At 57.4% G+C, this 21,457-nt stretch overlaps 2 protein-coding genes across 2 annotated transcripts in view; both read right to left on the bottom strand.

Moving 5' to 3' along the window:
* Positions 1 to 7,185: 7,185 nt before the first annotated feature.
* On the bottom strand, positions 7,186 to 13,137 carry LOC142819576 (phospholipase A2 inhibitor NAI-like). The gene is made up of 4 exons (XM_075907670.1): positions 13,044 to 13,137; positions 10,495 to 10,620; positions 8,948 to 9,064; positions 7,186 to 8,026 (listed from the first exon to the last, which is right to left on the bottom strand). Exons 2-4 carry the CDS (start codon positions 10,541 to 10,543, stop codon positions 7,833 to 7,835), a joined length of 360 nt encoding a protein of 119 aa, XP_075763785.1. The 5' UTR covers positions 10,544 to 10,620; positions 13,044 to 13,137; the 3' UTR covers positions 7,186 to 7,832.
* A 5,770-nt stretch (positions 13,138 to 18,907) lies between these two features.
* The window catches only part of LOC106731821 (uncharacterized), a 42,615-nt gene continuing 40,065 nt past the window's right edge, over positions 18,908 to 21,457 (bottom strand). Inside the window, exon 12 of the mRNA XM_075908212.1 lies at positions 18,908 to 20,055. Within this exon, the coding sequence (XP_075764327.1) occupies positions 19,832 to 20,055 (224 nt within the window). The 3' untranslated portion in view covers positions 18,908 to 19,831. The remainder of the gene's footprint in view (positions 20,056 to 21,457) is intronic.

The raw sequence follows: 21,457 nt of genomic DNA, 5'->3' as shown, positions 1-21,457 counted from the left end.
CTAGACAGTATTTGGTCCTGCCGTGGGGGCAGGGGACTGGACTTTAGGTCCCTGCCGGTTCTACGGTTCTAGGATTCACTGAGAAGGGGGCTGCAGTGGTGAGGGAAGTGGGGGTGAGCACCAAGGTGCCTGGTGGAAAGTGGAACATTGTAGGGTCGGGGGAGGGGTTGGAAATCCGAAATCCCGGTTTCATGAGCACGTGGGGCCTAGTCAACGCAGGAGGAAGGGGCCTTTGGGTCAGGGCTGCTGGGTCCCCTTGAGAAGTGAGCAGGGCATCAGGACTCCTGGTGGTCCGGGTTCTGGCTCAGAGGATGTGACCTCATTGGAAGCTGAGGTGAACAGACCCAACACTGTTACAACTGCTGTTCTCTGGCTGCCCCAAGCCCTGTGCAGAGCAGCCAAGGGAGGGGTCTGTCGAGAGCCGAGGGGTCGCTGGGTACGTTTATGCCATTCGGGTGCATGTGGCCGTGTTGTGAGTGGAGTTCTAAGGACGGGCTCTGTATGTGGCTTTCCAATCTTTGCTTCTGGGAGACCTGAACAGGCTTTGCCCACCTTCCATGGAAGGGTAGCCAGTCACGTGACTAGCAGCACTTGACTGACAATGCACCTCAAGCGGGGCCAATCCGCATCCGAGGAGCTTTGCTGTGAATGTTCAGGCCAGCTCGGAAGTGACGGCCCCTAAGGGCCCCTAAGGTGGCTTGTCCATGTGACAAACCACATCGGGGCTGAGTGTCACTTACGGAGAGCAATGAGAGTCCCTCCACGTGGGCAAGGGTGTGAAGAGGGCCCGGGGGTTCCTCCATCCTTGTCTTCACTCCTCCAGCCCATCATGTCAGCAGCATCTTTGCTCTCCACGGAGTCCGGAAGGGCTGATGGTCCATCCCCACAAAGGGCGCCCTCCAGAGACTTATACGCCAGCAGATTATTCTGGCTCTGCTACTGGGCGGCACCAGGAACTTTGCAATTGGTGCCTGCAATTTCTTTCCTTCCACAATTTCACTCTCATCCTTTCCTTTCTTTCACCTTTAAATGTCAGATGCTAACGGACTGGCCCAGGGGGCTCATTTGGGTGAGATGTGAGGTGCAAACTGACCTAGGACTGGGGCTGGCCCCTTGAGACTGAGAGAACCTGTTCAGGGTTGGTGAGATGGGTTAGAACCTCTCCCCTGTGTAAGAGGGCCTGGGGGGCACAGGGAGCACTGGGATGTGTGAGGGGAGGTGGGGGATGGGTTACAACCTCTCCCCTGTGTAAGGTGGGGCTGGGGGGCACAGGGAGCACTGGGGTGTGTGAGGGGAGGTGGGGGATGGGTTCTAACTTCTCCCCTGTGTAAGGTGGGGCTGGGGGGGGGGGGCACAGGGAGCACTGGGGTGTGTGAGGGGAGGTGGGGGATGGGTTCTAACCTCTCCCCTGTGTAAGGTGGGGCTGGGGGGGCACAGGGAGCACTGGGATGTGTGAGGGGAGGTGGGGGGTGGGTTAGAACCTCTCCCCTGTGTAAGGGGGCTGGGGGGCACAGGGAACACTGGGGTGTCCGAGGGAAGGTGGGGGATGCGGTATAACCTCTCCCCTGTGTGAGGGGGGGCTGGGGGCACAGGGAGCACTGGGGTGTCTGAGGGGAGGTGGGGGATGGGTTATAACCTCTCCCCTGTGTGAGGGGGGGCTGGGTGGGGCACAGGGAACACTGGGGTGTCTGAGGGGAGGTGGGGGGATGGGGTATAACCTCTCCCCTGTGTGAGGGCGGACTGGAGGGCACAGGGAGCACTGGGGTGTCTGAGGGGAGGTGGGGGGAAGGGATATAACCTCTCCCCTGTGTGAGGTGGGGGTTGGGGGGCACAGGGAGTGCTGGGGTGTCTGAGGGGAGGTGGGGGGAAGGGATATAACCTCTCCCCTGTGTGAGGTGGGGGTTGGGGGGCACAGGGAGTGCTGGGGTGTCTGAGGGGAGGTGGGGGGAAGGGATATAACCTGTCCCCTGTGTGAGGTGGGGGTTGGGGGGCACAGGGAGTGCTGGGGTCTCTGAGGGGAGGTGGGGGATGGGTTATAACCTCTCCCCTGTGTGAGGTGGGGGTTGGGGGGCACAGGGAGCGCTGGGGTGTCTGAGGGGATTAGTTTGTGAGGCTCCTTGCTGACCGGAGTGGTCGCTCAGGTGCTCGGGGTGGCTGTTTGGTGCCTGACAGGGGAGGACCCCAGGCCCGGGCTGCATGTTGCCCTGGGTCTGAGCAATTCGCCCGGATTTGACCCTCTCCGTGGTGCCCCCAGACCCTGTTTCAGCGCCTGGCCACCGCTCACCCCACGGCTCAGCCTCCCAGGAACTCTGCCCCGTTTCTTGTGACTGCTGCTCTCATGGAACAGTTAGCTCCTCTCTGAGGCCCGGGGGAGCAGCAGGTGGAACCGGTCTGACAGCCAGGCACCCGAGGGCACGGCGCCAGCCCGTCGACAGTCCTGTTCTCCCGCCTCCGACTCTCCCAAGACTGACATGGGAGCCGTTGCCCATCCCCGTTTCTTTCGGCTGAGAGCGTCTCCCTCCTTTGGGGCACATTCAGCACCATTGGGCTTTTCTGTGCTCCCCGCCCCCAGAATCACAAGCCAGAAAACCCCTCTTGCGCAATGCAGTGTGACGGCGCGTTGGGGGTCCCCCGTCTCCTGCACCCCGAAATGGCACAAACAGACTGCACCAGCCGGTGGAATAGAGGAAGTTTATTGCCTCTCCAGGTTACAGCACAGCACAGATGGAATCTGGTCACAGAGCTGGGCTAGGATGCCTCAGGCCCCCTTGAGATGGGGGGAGACTGGGCCTCTAAACTCCAGCCCCTTTCCCTAGGCTGTCTCCTCCATGCTCCCAGACAGCAACTAACCAACCCTCTTCCAGCCCTGCCCCCCAGCCAGGGCAGCATTCCACCTTCCTTTGTTCCTCTCCATGGGGCGTGTCTGGCTATACGGGTTGAGAGATCCCTTTGCATAGTGACTCATCCTGTTTTGCTGGGTCGTGGTACCCACAGCAGCCAGTGGGGGTTACCCCAGAGCCAGCAGCATAGAAACCAGCCAGGTACCCCCACTACGTCACACCCCCGCCCCCAGAATCGCAAGCCAGAAAACCCCTCTGGCGCGATGCCGCGACGCCGATTCTTTTCGGGAAGAACGGCGTTATGCCAGAGGGGTTTTCTTGCGCAGGGAGGGGCCATGTAGATGCTCCTTCTGGCGCCAGAGCCTCTTCTGCAAAAATGGCGGCACATGAGGTATGCAAATGAGGCTCGGCGATATTCCACGCTTCGCCTCATTTGCATATTTCTCACGCAAGAAGCCGCGAGTGTAGACATAGCCTGGGAGGGGAGAGAGAGGGACGGCCGGGCTGGGGAAGATCCGGCCAACCAAGCTCCCAGGCTGCAGGGCCTGAAGCAAGGCCTGAAACAACTAGCGTTGTGAAGGGCAGCCCCAGTAGGCAGGGGCAACAGGTCACCCCCCTTTACCAGTACTGAGTGGCCATTTCAGTCTGCAGTTTGCCCCTGAGGCAGGGGCTAGATGGAGACTGGCAGTGGGTCACTGAGGCCAGGTGGGTCCAGGGGAACTGGGGTTCCTGGGAAGAGAAACCTGGGGAGTCACCAGCTAGAGGGAGGCGTCCAGTGAGCCAAGCCAGCTAATTCCCAGAGCAACCAACTGGAGGGGCCGTGGGGGGTGAGTTGGCCCTGTGACAGGGCCCCTCCAGGCTCTGGGGTGGGGCCAAACTGAGGGGTTCAGTGTGTGGGAGGGAGGCTTGGGGCAGGGGGAAGGGTGCAGGAGTGGGCTGCAAGGGGAGCCCTGAAGCATGGGGGGGCCAGATCCAGGCAAGCCAGGGGCCACATCTGGCCCCACGGCCTTTGGTTCCCTACCCTTGCTTTAGGGCAGTGTTTCTTAAGCTTTTTAAGACCAAGGAACACCAAACAATATATTTTTTAATGTGGCCCACCAATGAAAAAAAAAAGTCGGGGGGGAAAGTTATTGAGCAAAAAAAAAAAAAGTTGCCTGCCCCTTTAAGGGTGTCCATTTGGCATACCGGTGTTCCGTGGAACATAATTTAAGAAACACTGCTTTAGGGGGTCATAGTATTGCCCCCATTACCTCTGGGCTGCCTTCAGAGCTGGGTGGCTGCTGGATGATGTCCTGGCTTTGCAGTCAGAATAGTTGTGATGGGCCATATTGCCTGTCCAATCAGCCTGAGCGCCCTCACTCTGCCCTGCCAAGCCCGGCCCTCAAGCCTCCCCCCAGCACACACAGTCGGGGACCCCCTCCAGCTGCAAAAAGGCCCTGAAATAAGCTCTGCATGGGTAGGTTCTGCCAGGGCATTGCTTCAAGTGCCCACCCCCAGGGCAATGCACACCCCAAACTGCACAGTGACCTGTGCAGAGGGTGCGCATGAAATCCACCCCCCACTTCAGGAAGGAGAGAGAGGTGTGTGCCGCTTTCATCCCTTCCCCCCACGTACAAAACCCACACACTGGTTCCAGAAAACATAAAAAACAAGTTTATTTATTTAGGACCAAAAGATGGGGATTACGTGATGACCAGGGATAGCAAACAGATCAAAGCACGTTCCCGGAGCAAATAAATAAAACCCGCCATCTGCGCGGAACACACCGGAGAGGTAGGATATCAGCTAGCAATTTCTCCCCCTGAGTGAAGAACGGGCTGGCAGACGTTTCCGGCACGAGCTGCCTTGTCGCTTCACTTTGGCTCGCCCCCGTTTTCCTACACAGGCGAAAAATCTCTCTAGATTGGTGCTTCACGCAGTTCAATCGTCCCTGGCGGGTATTTGCAGGTGCGGTGTTGTAGAGAGAGTGAGGTCCCCCCCATGTCATGTTCACCTCTTATATCTTCTTCCCTCTTGCCGCGAAGCACTCTGGCTGTGACCTGGGTCACGCAGGTCCCATTGGGCAGCGCTATCTCGGAGCGGTTTTTACTGTGCCCAGTTCCTGGGGGAAACCCTTGTGGATGTGCAGTTCCGCAGTGAGACACTAACGTGACCAGGCCTTTTTACTCTTCTACCTGAAAAGCGGCTTGTGGGCATTCGTAGCCTCACATGTTTTGGTAGCAGCTACGCAGCCAAACGTCCCAGACAGCGACAGCCCATACAGTCCAATGAGGGATTGTCTAGCCGATCAAGAGTGACTGAGTCAAACGTCATGGGAACAGACTGCCTAGCGTAGTGTAGAACCCTGACCCACAACGGGGGTGCCTGGCTCCGACAGTAATACACCTAATAACACACCTAACACAGCAGGGTCCTACACCGACAATAACTAACTATTTCTCCTTCATAAAAGGTCGGGTGGCAAGTACTTTATCCGACAGCTGCTGGGGTGGCTCTTAAGTCGGAGTAGCTCTCCTGAGCATGTCCCGGCTGAGGGAATTGAACCTGTGACCCTTGGCTCCGTAGACAAGGATCTGAGCTAAAGAGCAATACGGTAGCCCCAGCCTCACAAACCTCTGCCCAAAGCAGCCACTAGAGGGGGCTGACGTCACCCACCGGTGTATGCATGGGTGTGTCTCGGGCCAGCCAAGTGTCAATCTAGGCCTGAAACATGACTCCTCCTCCACTTGGCCCCCCTTTTCCCTGAGACACCCCTGCCCTCTGGAACGGGGGAGGGGAGCAGGGCTCCATCACATTTCCTGCCGTAGGCAAGTGCAGTAAAGGGACGGGGAGCAGAGGTGCTGGGGGATCTCGGGGGAAGAGGTGGAGTCTGGGTCCAGGTGCTGGTGAGCCACCCACGCATAATTCCTCTGGGAGGTCCAAAGATGGCCGCCTTTCCCCCCTTCCCGGCCATCCTTTTTGGGGAGGGTTGGTCGCTTATTTGTGCAGCCGCCTTTCCTGTGTGGCTCCAGGAGCAGAGCCTCAGTGGAGGCCGGAGGGCAGGGGTGGTTGCCTGGCGCACCGAGGAAGCGCTGTGTTTAGCAGGAACGTGGGAAGGGGACGCCAGTGAGAAGAGCAGAGGGAGCCCAGGTGCAGCCAGTTCAGACGGGGCATTCAGAAGAAAGCCCAGGAGAAATGCATTAAACTAGGGTGGGGAGGGTGAGAGGTGGGTTGGAAGAGCCCGAATGAGGTAGATGGATGGACGACCCATGGGAGGAGCTGAGCAGCTGCCAGCCCACCGAGTCTCCACTTGCTTTCCTTCAGCGCAGCAACGTCGAGGGGCTGCGAGTCCCTCCGGGAGCCGAGAACCCCGGGGGAGCGGTGGAGGCGGGTGCAGGGTGTATCTGGGTGCGGCGCCACTGCACCGGGCAGGGGATTAGGAGAGAAGCTTCAGTAGGAGGAAGGCAGTGACGACTGGGAGGAGACACCCGGCTGGTCCCGGAGCCATGGCCGCCGTGCCAGAGAGGGTGGTTGTTGAAGTCGCGCTCGTCACACTGGAGGTCTGGACTCCGGTCACGGTGCAGGCCTCGCTTCCAGGAGATGTGCCCGTTGCAGAGGAAGCCTCAGTTCTGGGAGACGCGCCGGTCGCAGTGGAGGCCTCGGTTCTAGAAGACGTGCCCATCGCGGTGGTGGCCTCGGTTCCGGGAGACGCGCCGGTCGCAGTGGAGGCCTCGGTTCTAGAAGACGTGCTCATTGTGGAGCAGGCCTCGGTTCCGGGAGACGCGCCCGTCGCGGTGGAGGCCTCGGTTCCGGGAGACGCGCCCGTCGCGGTGGAGGCCTCGGTTCCAGGAGACGCGCCCGTCGCGGTGGAGGCCTCGGTTCCGGGAGACGCGCCCGTCGCGGTGGAGGCCTCGGTTCCGGGAGACGCGCCCGTCGCGGTGGAGGCCTCGGTTCCGGGAGACGCGCCCGTCGCGGTGGAGGCCTCGGTTCCGGGAGACGCGCCCGTCGCGGTGGAGGCCTCGGTTCCGGGAGACGCGCCCGTCGCGGTGGAAGCCTCGGTTCCAGGAGACGCGCCCATCACGGTGGAGGCCTCAGTTCTAGAAAACACGCCCATCATGGTGGAGGCCTCGGTTCCAGGAGACACGCTTGTCACTGAGGAGGCCTCGGTTCTAGAAAGCGCGCCAATCACAGTGGAGGCCTCGGTTCCAGGAGACGCGCCCATCGCGGTGGAGGCCTCGGTTCTAGAAAACGCGCCCATCACAGGGGAGGCCTCGGTTCCAAAAGACACGCCCGTCGCAGTGGAGGCCTCGGTTCCAGGAGACATGCCCGTCGCGGTGGAGGCCTCGGTTCTAGAAAACGTGCCCATCACAGTGGAGGCCTCGGTTCCAGGAGACACGCCCGTCGCAGTGGAGGCCTCGGTTCCAGGAGACGCGCTCGTCGCAGTGGAGGCCTCGGTTCTAGAAAACGCGCCCGTCACGGTGGAGGCCTCGGTTCTAGAAAACGCACCCATCATGGTGGAGGCCTCGGTTCCAGGAGACACGCTTGTCACTGAGGAGGCCTCGGTTCTAGAAAACGCGCCCATCACGGTGGAGGCCTCACTTCCAGGAGACACGCCCGTCGCGGTGGAGGCCTCGGTTCCAGGAGGCATGTTGTGGTTGGGGGTGAAGGCTGCAGAGCGAGAGTGACTCACTGGGGGGCGCTGACAGACTGGTTGTTGCGGGGTCCCAGACCTGCACCCTCCACCCTGCACAGTCACAGGGAGCAACACATCCTCCACCTCGAGAGAGCGGCTGCTGGTACCCCCAGAATCCCCCAAATACCTTGTCCCAGTATACACACCCCTCCAGCACCCCCTAACGCATCCCATTGTACCCGCAGGTCCCCTCTCCCCAGCAGCACCCTCCCTGCTAACCCGAACACAGGGGAGCCCTGGGTCCACCCCCCACACCAAACGCCCTTCCAGGGGCTGTGTGTTTCTCCATGGGACGCCCCCTGCAGGGCGGGAGGCCAGCCTCAGGGAGCTGCCGGGGGACAGGCGGAGACGGGGGACGTACGTGTCACGGAGGTTGCTCTGCAGGCGTCATCCACGCAGCAGGTGAAGCTCGTCTTCATTTCCATTCCGTTCCCAAAGTTCACGGAGACGGGGCCAGACTGACACTGGCTGGGCATCATGCAGCCCTTGAGGATGCTCTGGATCTCCACGCCCCCTGTACAAGGGGAGACGTCTGGGGTTTATCCCCCTGCCTCTCCCGCCCCAACGACGTGAACCCTGAGCCATCTGCCGTCCTCCACCCATGGGGAAACTGAGTCACGGAGCGAGGCAGTGTCTTACCCAAGGTCCCACAGGGCCAAACAAAGTGATCTCAGCCCCTAACTCCAGCATTTCACTTCTCCAGCTCCCCACGCAGCTGCTGCCAAACCCTGGGGCCCCTGAGTCCCCTGCCCATAGAGTCCTTGTACTGCCAAAGCTTCCCCCAGGGGGTACAGGTGGAGCTGGAAATCCCGACACTGGTCCAGCTCGGCCCGTACCTGCAGGGATTCCCAGACGAGGTGCCCCTGCCAGTCTCACCTGCGAGGCCTGATCCAGGGATACCCTCGGTGCACTCTCACCGAATCGGGCCCTGCACTAAGCCCAGCCGGGGAGGAGATGTGGGGGCGCCCCCTCCATGGCCAGGAGCCCAGTGGGTCAGCAGTCGTCACCCCCTTCCTGGGCGGCGATTCCAAGCAGAGCTGAGCAGCTGGGACTTAGACGCTAAACTTGGAGGAGGGGCAAGGGATAGGCCACGCCCCTCTCCTTGGCGTTTCTTATTGGCTGGCTTAGGTGGCTGCCTGCTCCGTGCTGGCTCTGTGGATCCCTCTCTCTTCCCATCCACCTTAGGAGGAGTCTGGGCCCTTCGCCCACTGGCCAGATAGTTGCCGGGAGTGCAGCATTTTAGTGCTGATCGGACACCCCCTCGTGGAGTTAGCCCCAGGGTCTGCCATAGAACCCAGGCATCCGGGTTCCTTAACGGCTGCCCAGACCCACCCCCCCTGCTCCCTTCCCAGAGCTGGGACAAGGGGAGGACCGAGGTATCCCACCTCCCCAGCCTGTAACCAGACTTGAGCGGGTTACAGCCCAAGTCACCTACCCCAGGTCAATTCTGTCAGCGCGAGGCCGCACGAGTTGCGCTCAGCGGGGCAGGGCCGTGGGTTGCCCCTGCAGTCAGTTCCCAGCCCGGCACACACCTCACACTGCAGACAGGCCCCTGGAGAGGGAGGGAAAACGTGAACTGAGGAGAGATTCAAATGCCACTCCACTGATAAGCAGAGTCCCTGGCGCCAGGTGTTTATGCTGGTGGTGCACATCCACAACTGTCTGAGTGCACATAAAATTATTCCGCACATGGAAGGAAAAACTCCGCACATGGATGGAAAAAAGAAAACGTTGCTCCTGAGAAGTACCAGGTATTTATGGCTATGTCTACACTGGCATGATTTTCCGAAAATGCTTTTAATGGAAAAGTTTTCCGTTAAAAGCATTTTTCGGAAAAGCACGTCTAGATTGGCAGGATGCTTTTCTGGAAAAGCACTTTTTGCGGAAAAGTGTCCGTGGCCAATCTAGACGCTCTTTTCTGCAAAAAAAAGCCCCGATTGCCATTTTCGCGATCAGGGCTTTTTTGCAGAAAACAGAACTGTGCTGTCTACACTGGGCCTTTTTGCGCAAAAGTCTTTCGGAAAAAGACTTTTGCCCGAACGGGAGCAGCATAGTATTTCCGGAAAATCACTGACGATCTTACATGAGATTGTCAGTGCTTTTCCGGAAATTCAAGCAGCCAGTGTAGACAGCTGGCAAATTTTTCCAGAAAAGCGGCTGATTTTCCGGAAAAACTTGCCCGTCTAGACACAGCCAATGTGCACACATTCAAGAAGACTAGGACAAGTCCAGCCCATGGTAAAACTACAGAATAAAGTATCAGAGGCGGTGGTGTGTTAGTCTAAATCTGCAAAAACAATGAGGAGTCCTGTGGCACCTTATAGACTAACAGATTTATTGGAGCATAAGCTTTCGTGGGCAAAGACCCACTTCGTCAGATGCATGTAATGGAAATTCCAGAGTCAGGTATAAATATGCAGGCTCATGAAAAGAAGGGAGTACTAATCAAGCGGAAGGACAGAGATAACGAGATCAATTTAGTCAGGGAGAATGTGGCCCACTTTCAAAATAATCACATCATAAAAACAATCGTGGGGGCTGGTTTGGGGCCACACTGACTCCAAGGGATTCCTAAGGCAGGAGGACAGAGTGACGGATGGAGAAAGCTAGTTCGAACCAACAGGAGAAGGTGCCGGGTGGTAGCTGACCCTGTCTGGAGCGTGGGTCATAACTCGTTTGTTTCCAGGAATGAAAGAGAAATCGGGGGGTCATTTTTGTCCAGCTTGGGGGGCAGCAGGAAGTCCTGCTGCTGACGAAGCGAGGGCATTGCCATGGGCGCACATTGCCTCTGTGCTGTGACCATGCGGCCGACATCTCAGGCTGTGCTTCATAAACAGTAACACTGGCTGCCCGCGTTCTCCACCAGACTGGGGCTCTGGTCTCTCAGTCACATGGGCAACGTCGGTCATGCCTGCTCCCTGTGCAGAGCTGGAACGGGGCAAGGGAAAACCATGTACCCAGCCAACGTTGAACCCCACTCACCCGTGGCAAGGAGAGCAGCCAGGAGGCAGACGGTCAGAGACGCCGTCATGGCGATGGGGAAGCAGCAGATCGGCGCTGGAGGTCTCAGAGGGAGGCAAGTCTGGCTGGGGGTTTATCAGAGAGGGGCTGAAATGAGAGCAGATGAGGGATGGCAAATGCATGAGCCAGACAATAAGGTGGGTGGAACCACAAGGCCGTTTGCCACGGTTCTGGGGCAGCCGCACCTCGGACCCCTTTGTGGCTGGTCCGGCTGTTCCACCCGCACCACAGGTCAGAGGCAGACCTGAAATGCTCCCGCAGGAAGCCTGCCCTGTCAGGTGAGTCTGTTTCTGGGGATCCAGATCAATCGCCCACAAGAACCAAAAACCAGAGGAAACCACAGAATCCCAGAACCCCAGGGCTGGCAGAGACCTCAGGAGGCATCGAATCCAGCCCCCTGCCCAAGGCAGGACCAGCCCAACTCAGTCAGCCCAGCCACGATTGTGTCCAGCCGGGACTGAAACACCCCTAGGGATGGAGATTCCACCCCCTCCCTAGGGAACCCAGCCCAGCGCTTCCCCACCCTCCTAGGGAAATAGTTTGTCCTAATCTCCAACCTAGACCTCTCCCCTGCAACTTGCTCCTTGTTCTGCCACCTGCCACCCCTGAGAACAGCCTCTCTCCAGCCTCTTTGGAACCCCCCTTCAGGGAGTTGCAGGCTGCTCTCAAATCCCCCCTCACTCTCCTCTCCTGCAGACTGAACAAACCCAAATCCCTCAGCCTCTCCTCACCAGTCATGTGCTCCAGCCCCCTCATCATTTTGGTCGCCCCCTGCTGGATTCTCTGTAATGCCTCCACATCCTTTCCATAGTGGGGGGCCCAGAACTGGACACAATACTCCAGATGTGGCCTCCCCGGTGCCAGATAAAGGGGAATCATCACTTCTCTGGATCTGCTGGCAAGGCTCCTCCTAATGCAGCCCAAGGTGCCATTAGCCTTCTTGGCTACACTATGCAATATGCTAATCTGCGCTTCATTTGCATAGGCTTCTGCGCAAGAGGGATGCAGTGTAGATGTAGCCATAGTGTCCAGCTCCCTAGGGGCAGGGGAAATGGCACTGCCCCCTGTCTCCACTCAGGGGGGTTTGCTCCCCACACCTTCCCCACCCACTCCAGGTCACCTTCATGCAGACCATCCGGAAGCCATAGACTCGGGGGTGAGGAGGGGAGGAATCCTCCTCCCTCCGGGGAGCAGTTACTTCTGCCCCCCACCCTCCCACACCACTGGCACATCCGTGGAGGGCATCATGGTATTGCAGCTGCCTCAGTTTCCCCACATTTGTCTGGGGGCTCAGTCGCCTGCATACGCTGCTCCACCCCATGAGCCCTGACAGCAGCAGCGGGGCTGGGGGGGGGGGGGGGGGCAAGCAGAGCTTATTTCTGGCTCCCGTTGCAGGCATCCAAGAGTTCACACAGGAGTCAGTGAGTCACCTGTGCGGCTCCCTCACCTGGCTCCCTTCCAGCTCAGGGAGATGTTGGCAAACCTGCGGCACCTCCCGTTTGCATGCCGGCACTTGCCTTCATTCACATTCAGATGGTGGGAAAATGGGGTGGGGTGGGGTGCCAGGACTCCTGGGTTCTATGCCAACCTCTGAGAGGGGAGTGGTGGCTAGTGGTTAGAGTGGAGCAGAGAGGTGGGGGGGGGGAGATGCTCTGGGTGCCTGGACTCCTAGGTTCTCTCTCTAGCACCAGCAGGAGTCTGAAGTCTAGTGGTTAGAGTAGGGTGAGGCATGAGAGCCCAGAGTCCTGTGTTCTCTCCCCACTTCTAGGAGGAGAGTGGAGTCTAGTGGTTAGAATAGGATGAGGCATGGGAGCCCAGAGTCCTGGGTTCTCTCCCCAGTTCTAGGAGGAGAGTGGAGTCTAGTGGTTAGAGTAGGATGAGGCATGGGAGCCCAGAGTCCTGAGTTCTCTCCCCAGTTCTAGGAGGAGAGTGGAGTCTAGTGGTTAGAGTAGGATGAGGCATGGGAGCCCAGAGTCCTGGGTTCTCTCCCCAGTTCTAGGAGGAGAGTGGAGTCTAGTGGTTAGAGTAGGATGAGGCATGGGAGCCCAGAGTCCTGAGTTCTCTCCCCAGTTCTAGGAGGAGAGTGGAGTCTAGTGGTTAGAGTAGGATGAGGCATGGGAGCCCAGAGTCCTGGGTTCTCTCCCCAGTTCTAGGAGGAGAGTGGAGTCTAGTGGTTAGAGTAGGATGAGGCATAGGAGCCCAGAGTCCTGGGTTCTCTCCCCAGTTCTAGGAGGAGAGTGGAGTCTAGTGGTTAGAGTAGGATGAGGCATGGGAGCCCAGAGTCCTGGGTTCTCTCCCCAGTTCTAGGAGGAGAGTGGAGTCTAGTGGTTAGAGTAGGATGAGGCATAGGAGCCCAGAGTCCTGGGTTCTCTCCCCAGTTCTAGGAGGAGAGTGGAGTCTAGTGGTTAGAGTAGGATGAGGCATGGGAGCCCAGAGTCCTGGGTTCTCTCCCCAGTTCTAGGAGGAGAGTGGAGTCTAGTGGCTAGAGCAGCCAGCGGGGTGTCACTTACCACACTCTGCTGAGAGCGATGCTTGCCCGGGGCGAAGTCGGTAGCTCACTCTGTGAAGTGGAAAGATGTTCCAGCCTCTCCCTTTTATAGCCGGGCTCCGGGACATGCAGTGATGTAATGAATTATCCAGACTCTTCTGGTTGTGTCTCCAAACCCCTGCTCCCGTGGCCGGCCCTGCCCACCTGTGGCACGTCCCCGCCCGCTGACACACTCCTCTCCCTCCCAGCAGGAAATCCAGCCAGAGTGGTAGTTTCCAGACTGGGGAGCATGCACCCTTAGGGCACATGGGAGCGCTCCATGGGGTGCATGAGAAATACCCGGCGAGGGCGGAGCACCATGGGTGCAGAGGGCCCCGGCCAGCAGCTGCTGCTCTCCGGACACCCGGCTCTGAAGGCCGCACTGCCGCCACAGCCACACAGAGCGGCCAAGCCAGCCCAAGATGGTAACAGGGCTCAAGAAGGACCCTGGAGTTCAAGTCCATCACTGGCCAGTCGCCAGGACGGGCAGGGAGGGTGTGTGAGGAAGCGGGGAGTTTGGGGGACTCAAAGGGGGTGTTACATACAGGGGGGCACTCGGTGCCCAGCAGTTACTGGTTCAATGTGACAAAGGTGGGGAGTTTGTTGTTTCAGAGAACAGCCCAGAGCTGGAGCCGGGGTGTCTGGGACTCTGGTGACCCCGACCCTGCTTGGAGGACACGGCCGGTTCTGGCCAGGTGACAGACAATGGGCTGCAGAGAGGGACCTGACCCCAGCGAGGGGAGAACATTGGACAGGAGGGAGGTGGAGAAGAGAGGGGCCCAGGCGACCCTCTTACCTGGGGAGAAGACAATGGCCGGGGGAGGGGCTGTCTCTGGGGGTATTGGAGGCTCTGCTGGGAGACTGGGGGTTGTTGTTTTCTTGGGGACTGAGGGCAGAGCAGGCAGGGCTCAGCTGGCTGCAGGGGAGGCTGACGTGTGGGCTGAGGGCCCAGGGCTGACTGGCCTGAGAGACCCGTTGCTGTTCAAAGCTCAATAAAACCTCCTGTTTGGTGCTGGCTGATAGTTGCTCTGGTCTGGAGAACAGGGGGGCGCCATTCCTTCTGGGGGGGAGGCCCCGGGCGTCCAGAAAGAGGGGACCCCACCGAAGGGTCTCCTGGTGGAGGCAGGCGGCTGGAGGCCCGTCCTGGAGGTGGAGGGGCACACCGCCCAGGAGAGAGTGGGCCCCCCAAGAGAGGGTCGCCACGCTGGAGTGGACTCCCTGAGGAAGGGCTGTCTCACGGCCGCTGGAGGGGGGGGGCTCCCTGAGAAGGGGCTGCCGCACTGGAGGGTGGAGGTCCGCCCAGGAGCCAAGTGTGGGCAGGACCTGTGAGCCGTGACAGGGTGTCTCTGGTCTCTGTTTGCCAGGGGTGGGGAATGGGCAACAGAGGAGGGATCACGTGATGGTTCTCTGGTTGGCTGGCTCCCTCGGGGCACCTGGCCTTGGCCGCTGTCGAGAGACAGGACGCTGGGCTGGATGGACTGTCGGTCTGACCCAATGTGTCTCTGTTCCGCCCTCCCCAGTGATTAGCAACCTCTGCCATTGCAAAGTCCTTGGCACATCACCGTGCTGGAGCTCTGAGGGGGATTTGGGCCCTTTCCCGCCTTCGTTTCATTGACGCTCGTGTCAGGCCCCGTTCCCACGCCGAGCGGAACAGAGGGACCCGGGCCTAGAGGAGAACCAGTGACCTGCAGCCCTGTCGAAGGTCTACCAGGCCGGCAAAGTGGCACCAGGGTTTCCTGTCTCCTTCCCAATGACCTTGGCAGCAGCTCTGATGTCAGGCTGGGTGTGAATTGGGTGTAGCCTCTACTCCTCTTCCGTCTAGCAGTCACCCTGAACTCCCTCTCACTGTGTCATAAATGTTACGTAAAAGGTCGGTTTCATCGCCCGCCCCCCGGCCCGGAGGAACCGTCAGCTTTCAGTTTTTAAAAGCAACCCTGAAACCCTCAGGAATCTGAGAATCAGAAAACTTTTCATGGGAAGTTGTGGGATTAGGGGGCCCTTTCAGCCAAAAAATTAAGTAGAAAATACTATTGGTTGAAAAGGTCTTAAAAGCAGAGACCTTTTGGCTATAAACTGCTACCAAGTGAGCAATTTTTGGCCCAAAGTGAATCATTTTCAACTTCGGGTATATCTCGACTACAGAGCTTTTCCCGGAAACCTCTGCTCTGCTGCCTCCAAGGAATGCGTCTGCTTTTCCGAAAATTTGTTTGGAAAAGCAGAAGCGTTTTTTCGGCATTCCTGTAAACCTGGTTGTACGAGGAAGAAGGGATGTTCTGAAAGAGGGTGTTTTCCCTGACATTTGGCCCCATGTAGTCAGACCAAATGTCGGAAAAGCCTCTTGTGGGAGAAAAGCGGAAAAAGCTACGCAAATTGCGAATCGCAATTTGTGTATCTTTTTCCAACTTTTCTTTGTAGTGTAGACACAGCGTTAAATTGAAATATGTTTGGAGTCCCAACTGTCAAAGCACAAACCGTCGGCAAACAGAACTGGGAAAAAAATGTTTTCTGCTGAAATGTGAACAGTTTGGGGCCAGAAATTGCCAAAATCAAACCAATGTGAAGTTAAAACAAAGTAAAAAACTGAAACAAATGAACCATTTTCAACCAAAAGATCCTGAAAACTGAATGATCATCAACTGAAAGCCAAACTGATTTGGCCAAACATCAAGGAGTCAAAAACTTTGGCTGCTTTGGCTTGAAACCCAGACTATGTTTAGCCCCAAACAGCAGAAAACATAGCTGAGGAATGAAAAGAATGCGACACAGAGCTGTGGAACACTGAAAAATAAAATATACCGGTAGGTTTTTTTTGACAAAAAGTGGACTTTGAGGAGGGCGGCGGGAGAGAGAAGCATGCCCTTGCTGTGAAAATGCTTTGGTCGAAAACTTGATTTTCTTGTTCACAAAATAAAAAAAGTTGGAATGAAAATTTCTCTACCACTTCCTCACAGAAGACAGCGTGTGGAGACAGAACACCAGGGAGGTGTTGCTGTGTTGAGAAAACTCTCACCTCTGCTTTTCCATCTCTCAAAGGCCCTATTCCACGGACGACCCACAACCAACGGCTGCAGTTTGATTACCTCATGTTCACTAGTGTGAACCCCTCGCAGGCAGAGGTAGCTGCCCTGAGCTTCTCAGTAAGGACTTAACTCCCAGAGCTATAGCCTCAGAAGGCTTTAGTGATTGGGGAAAACACTTGGGGGTCCCACTTCTTCCCACCAATGCATGTTTGAGAAAGGAAAAGCATCTCCTGATGGCAGGAGGGTGGAGTCATCAGGGCAGTGGAAACCCTGGCTGAGCCCTGAATTGCCAGAATCCAGCCCCATGTGAGACTTTAGGTGTAGACTTTGGAGGGATGGAGACATAATTGGGCATCCCACTTCTGCCACCAACACTTCCCCTGAGGAGCACTGAGTGGAGAGGAGGAGGTCAGATCATGGTGGGTGGAGAGACTGTCATAGGTGCCAGATTGTATCCCACAGGATGGACACAGGGGAAATTCTTGGCAGGAACCACAACCGGTGACCCCCCCATGCATCTGTGAGGCTCTGATGGAATTATTCAGAATGGGATATGCTTTGCTGGTGGAAGCTGGCCCAGCTGGAACCTTTGGGCACTCACCAAAGAATGGGCCAACAGTGTTGATATTTATACAGTTACACTTGGGATTAAGACCAACGAGGTTAGGGTGTGGAGGAAGATGTTTAAATTAGCCATGCCACCAGAGTGCGTGGGTTCTTCTGCTTCCAGCAAGGGCGTGATGGGTGATGAGTTAAAGGAAAGAGAGCTAGGAGGCCCGGTTTGTACCGGTAGCACCGAGACAGAGGTGAGGCTGACAGGTTGGGAATTGGAGCCAGAACTCCAGGGTTCTGTCCCCAGCTGGGGAAGCAAGGGGTTCCGGTGGTTACCCCATGATCCATGCTGTGTCCCCAGTGAAATTTCTACTGCCTGTTGCTGCTGTCCTGAGGCAGAGAGATGCCACACAATGGGGGATGCTTACGTTGCAATTTACAAAACAACCTTTACTCTGACCCTAATCCTAACCCCATCCAGAGGGGAGCAGCACAGCAAAACACGGAGACACCTTAGGCCCAGGCAAGGGCAGAAAAGTGGACAAGAGGCTGGACAAGGAGGTGACCCATGAGCTGACGGACGCTCCAGCAAACAAATCGCACCGACTCCAAGCAAACAGGTACGATTTCCAAAGGACGAAGCCCAGCCCGTGTAAACCTTTTGCAGCAAAGGAGAGCCAGGCATCCTGCACAAATAGCCCTGTAGTTTATCCATCTATCTATATTAGAGTGCGTCTGTCCGTGTGTCTGTCTGCGTGTCCGTTTGTGCAAGAATTCCTCCTAAACAGTAAGAGCCAGGCTCACCAAATTTGGCAGGCAGCTTCCTCTCCTCCTAACTCAAAGCAAGGTCTGGGGTTGGTGGTGCCAGGACAACCGGAAGCCCTGGGGAAAGGACTGGTTTCCAGAACTTGCAAAGGGAGGGGCTGCTGTTTGGAGGGATGCAATATGAGAGTGTCCACTGGGGGCAGCCATATCACCAAGGGAGTGGTCAGCCAGGCTGGGGCTCTGCCATCTTGCCTGCCAGCACCCCGAGTTAGTAGCCCCCGTGCCCCAAATCTTTTCCCTCTCCCAGCCCTTGGCCACGGTACAGACAGGGAAGTTGGGGGGGGGGGGAAAGAGGAAAAACACCCCTGGTAGCTGGAGAGGAGCCGGGGGGGGGGGGGAGAAAAGGCCCATGGCAGATGGGATCCCCCCACCCTGAGCCCCTCCTCACCCCCTAACCCTGACTCTCGCACCCCCCTACAGACAGACAGCTTCCTGCACTGCCCTCCCTCCACACACACACACATCCCCAAGGCCCTGCCTTGAGTCCTGCACCCCACACACCATGATTCCCCTGTTCTGTGGGACCTGGACAATGCCACGTAAGTCTGCTGGTTATTAGATATTATCAATGCACTTAGAGACCCTATTTGAGATCTGGGTTCCTGTTGTGTCAGGGCACTGCACAGACATTTCCTGAGATCAGGGCCACCCGTTGTACCAGCAGCTGCACAGACTCCCCCCTTCACATTAGGGGCAGCACAGACCCTGCCCTACAATTAAAATCAGGCCCCCATTGCTCCAGGTGCTGCACAGACCCCTCCTGCCAATTGAGACTAGGGGCCCTGCTGAGTCAGGTGCTGCCCAGACATACAATGAGAGATGGTCCCTGCCCCCAAAAGAGATAACCGATCTAACCACATTTTGCTAATTGTGAAACTAAAGCATGGAGCTGGGACCTACCCCGGGGTCACACAGGGACTTGGCGTCAGGGTAGGGAGTTCCCAGTCTAGTCCAAGGCATTAACTGCAAGATCATCCTATGAGTTCCCACCGCAGATACCAGTATGGAAGCCACCTGAGATGGGAGCATAAAGACTTCCCAAGAACAAGTGTTGGTGTCAGTAGTGGGATCCCCAAGTATTCATTTTGGAGGCAGAAAGATGGTTGGTGATAGCAGTGGGATTAGAGCCAAGTGTGGCCCTGGAAGCTGGCAGGAAAGGAAGTTCAGGATGGGATGGACGCTGATAAGCCTTGGAGGAAGAGGATGAGCTGATGTTCTCCACCGTTGCTGTCCACCACCAAGGAGTGGTACGTTGATCCACTTGCTGATAGTGATAGCCATTTGGGATTCACTCATATTGGGCCTTATAAATATGGGGATTCCCCTTGGTCTGGCAGATGCTTCTTGTGGAACAGTCTCTGGCTGAGGAATTAACCACTGGAAAATGCTCAAGCAACTTTATTCAGAATGTATTTTAAAACAATGAAAGCTGAAATTTCTGCCTCTTCCTGTGACTTCCACTGTGGTTGTTTTAGCACCCAAGTGTCACCTCTTGGCAGTCCTTAGCAACCTTCAGCACAGCAACATGCACAGAGTAACTAGAGGGTGAGGGCTGGTGTTACCAGGTGGTGCTGTTACACGTAGTCTGGGCAGGATATTTTCTTATTGTGCGAGCTTGTTTTGACTTCGGGGAGATGTGCCGGGTGGTTTGCTAGTTCTGGGGGGGTGAAGGAGGTGTGCAAAAATCAGGCCTGTTTGCCATGCCCTGCAGCTTCTGGTTGGAGTCCGGGATGGTGGCAGAGCTGCTCCCGGAAGCACCGGCGTATGTCATGAAAGAGGAGCAGACACGGATGGCTTATACCCACAAACACACAGGCATGCACGGACGCTCTCTGGTCGAGCTTTATTCAGAGCCATTTGGAATCTGCAGTGGGACTTGGACCATTGCTGGAATCTCCGGGGAGCTGGTTCCCAGGACTCCTGGGTTTTAGCACCAGATGTGGGAGGGGAACTGAGTCTAGTGGTCAGAGCAGGGAGTTGGGAGCCGGGATTCCTGAGTTGTCTCCCAGCTCTGGGAGGGGAATGGGGTCTCATGGCTTGAATGGGGGAAGGGAGGGAGCCAGGTCTCCTGGGTTCTCACCCAATTCTAGAAAGGTAGTGGAGTCTAGTGGCTAGAGTAGGGGGGAGGGAGGGAGCCAGGACTTCCCTCGCAGGGATCTTTGAGAAGCTGTGAGGGGGTTTTAGCAGGACACAGCCCCCTCCTCCACCCCCCATCAGAATTAGCAGAGCATCTTGACTTGGCTTGTCTGCAGCCCCCGCATCCAGGGATCCCAAATTCCTTTGCAATGGCAGCTCACCATTGCTCTCCCCTGGAGAAACTGAGCCACCAACGGCCCCGGTCTATGGGTGGCGTGCCAGTCACGCAGATGGGGCATCAGCAGAGGAAGGGCCCCAGAAGGGCAGGAAGGAAAAGGGGGATGATGCTGCTCAGGGGGCCCCATACCAGCATCCGGGGGGCACCGCTGGGCAGCGCTTTGGGTGCGGGTTTGCAGCTGGTCTTGGTCAGCTTGTAGGTGAACACCCCCGACTCCAGCGTCGTGATGCTGCAGGCCGCCTGGGTGGCGCAGCCTCTGGCTGCAAATGGTATCGTGACATTGCCTGTGCCGGGAAACCAGAGCAGATCAGATGCAGCATGACCTAATCCCACCGCTGCCACCATTATCGGGCCCCAGCGAGTTCTCTAGGACCTTGTCTCCAAGCCAAGTCAGCCTACAGATAGCTACCAACCTGGTTAGTAAATTCTAAGGCCAGGAAGGGTTCACTGCATGGATCGCTGACTCCAGCCCTTTCTTGGGGTCAAATTATTCCCTGGGAGCCACCAGAGATTGAAGGCAGATTGAGGGGACAGCCGGTGTGCTGTTTGTGCCCACCTCTGTTCCAGGACTGGTCGAAACAGGGTGAGCAAACAAGCTGCCCTAAGGAAATACCTAGACTTTGCCCCCATGGATTTCTTCTCCTACTGTCCTACCAGGCCTCAGAGTTCTGCTGCTTCTCGGTAAAGGGGGGACAAATATTGTGACCCTGTTGGCCAGAACGGTGCACCAAAAATGTGAGCTCTTGAGAATCACTCCCATTAGGAAGAGAAATTGGCCTTGGTTACAGGTGTATCCTTGAAGTAGTCCTGGGTATCGACAAACAGGGTATCTGCCCACGGCCAGGGCCCCTCTGCTGCCAGTTCTCTGCCCAAAAGTGCTGCCTTCGCTTTGCTCCAGGCCACATTCCCATTCAGCTCGGCCTCACCATGTGTGACACGCAAAGGGACTTCAAGTCATGCTGGGAAGTCCAGAGGGCGGGGAGCCAGGACACCAGGGTTCTTTCCCTGGGTCTGGGAGGGGAGTGAGGTACACTGGTTAGAGGGGGGGGGCAGAACTCCTGGGTTCTCTCCCTGGCTCTGGGAAGGGAGTGGGGTCTAGCGGTTAGAGCAAGGGGGACTGGGAGCCAGGACTTCTCGGTTCTCTCCCTGGGTCTGGGAGGGGAGTGGAGTCTAGTGGTTAGAGGTGCATGGGTGGGGGCGGGGAGGCAGAATATCTGGTCTCTATCCCTGGCTCTGGAGTGGGGTGCAGTGGTTAGAGCAAGGGGGAATGGGAGCCAGTACTCCTGGGTTCTCTCCCTGTGTCTGGAAAGAGAGTGGGGTGTAGTGGTTAGAGGGGAGGGGAGGTGGGACTCAGGGTTTCTAGTCCCTATCCCTGGCTCTAGGAGGGGAGTGGGGTGTAGCGGTTAGAGGGGAGGGGAGGTGGGACTCAGGGTTTCTAGTCCCTATCCCTGGCTCTAGGAGGGGAGTGGGGTGTAGCGGTTAGAGGGGAGGGGAGGTGGGACTCAAGGCTTCTAGTCCCTATCCCTGGCTCTAGGAGGGGAGTGGGGTGCAGTGGTTAGAGCCGGATGGGCTGGGAGCCTCCTGTGAGTGACGGCCTCTGACCTTTTGGCTTGTGCTAAGGCAAAGGGGCATTTCCCAGCCCCCCCCCACACCCCGGCTGGCCCAGAAGAGCCGCCTGGCACCGCC

Source organism: Pelodiscus sinensis, chromosome 24, assembly GCF_049634645.1.
Source record: "Pelodiscus sinensis isolate JC-2024 chromosome 24, ASM4963464v1, whole genome shotgun sequence".
NCBI classification, from domain to species: domain Eukaryota; kingdom Metazoa; phylum Chordata; order Testudines; family Trionychidae; genus Pelodiscus; species Pelodiscus sinensis.
The sequence above is the reverse complement of the archived record's forward strand: the minus strand, read 5'-3'. Positions and strand labels throughout refer to the sequence as shown.

Bases quoted from the DNA above. Each gene is read 5' to 3' on its own strand.
- LOC142819576 (XM_075907670.1), bottom strand. From the start codon at position 10,543: ATGACGGCGTCTCTGACCGTCTGCCTCCTGGCTGCTCTCCTTGCCACG. The intron at 9,065-10,494 runs GTGAGTGGGGTT...CTCCCTCTCCAG, and splicing joins GGCTGCTCTCCTTGCCACGG to GGGCCTGTCTGCAGTGTGAG. The intron at 8,027-8,947 runs GTAGGTGACTTG...CCCCTTGTACAG, and splicing joins GCTGACAGAATTGACCTGGG to GGGGCGTGGAGATCCAGAGC.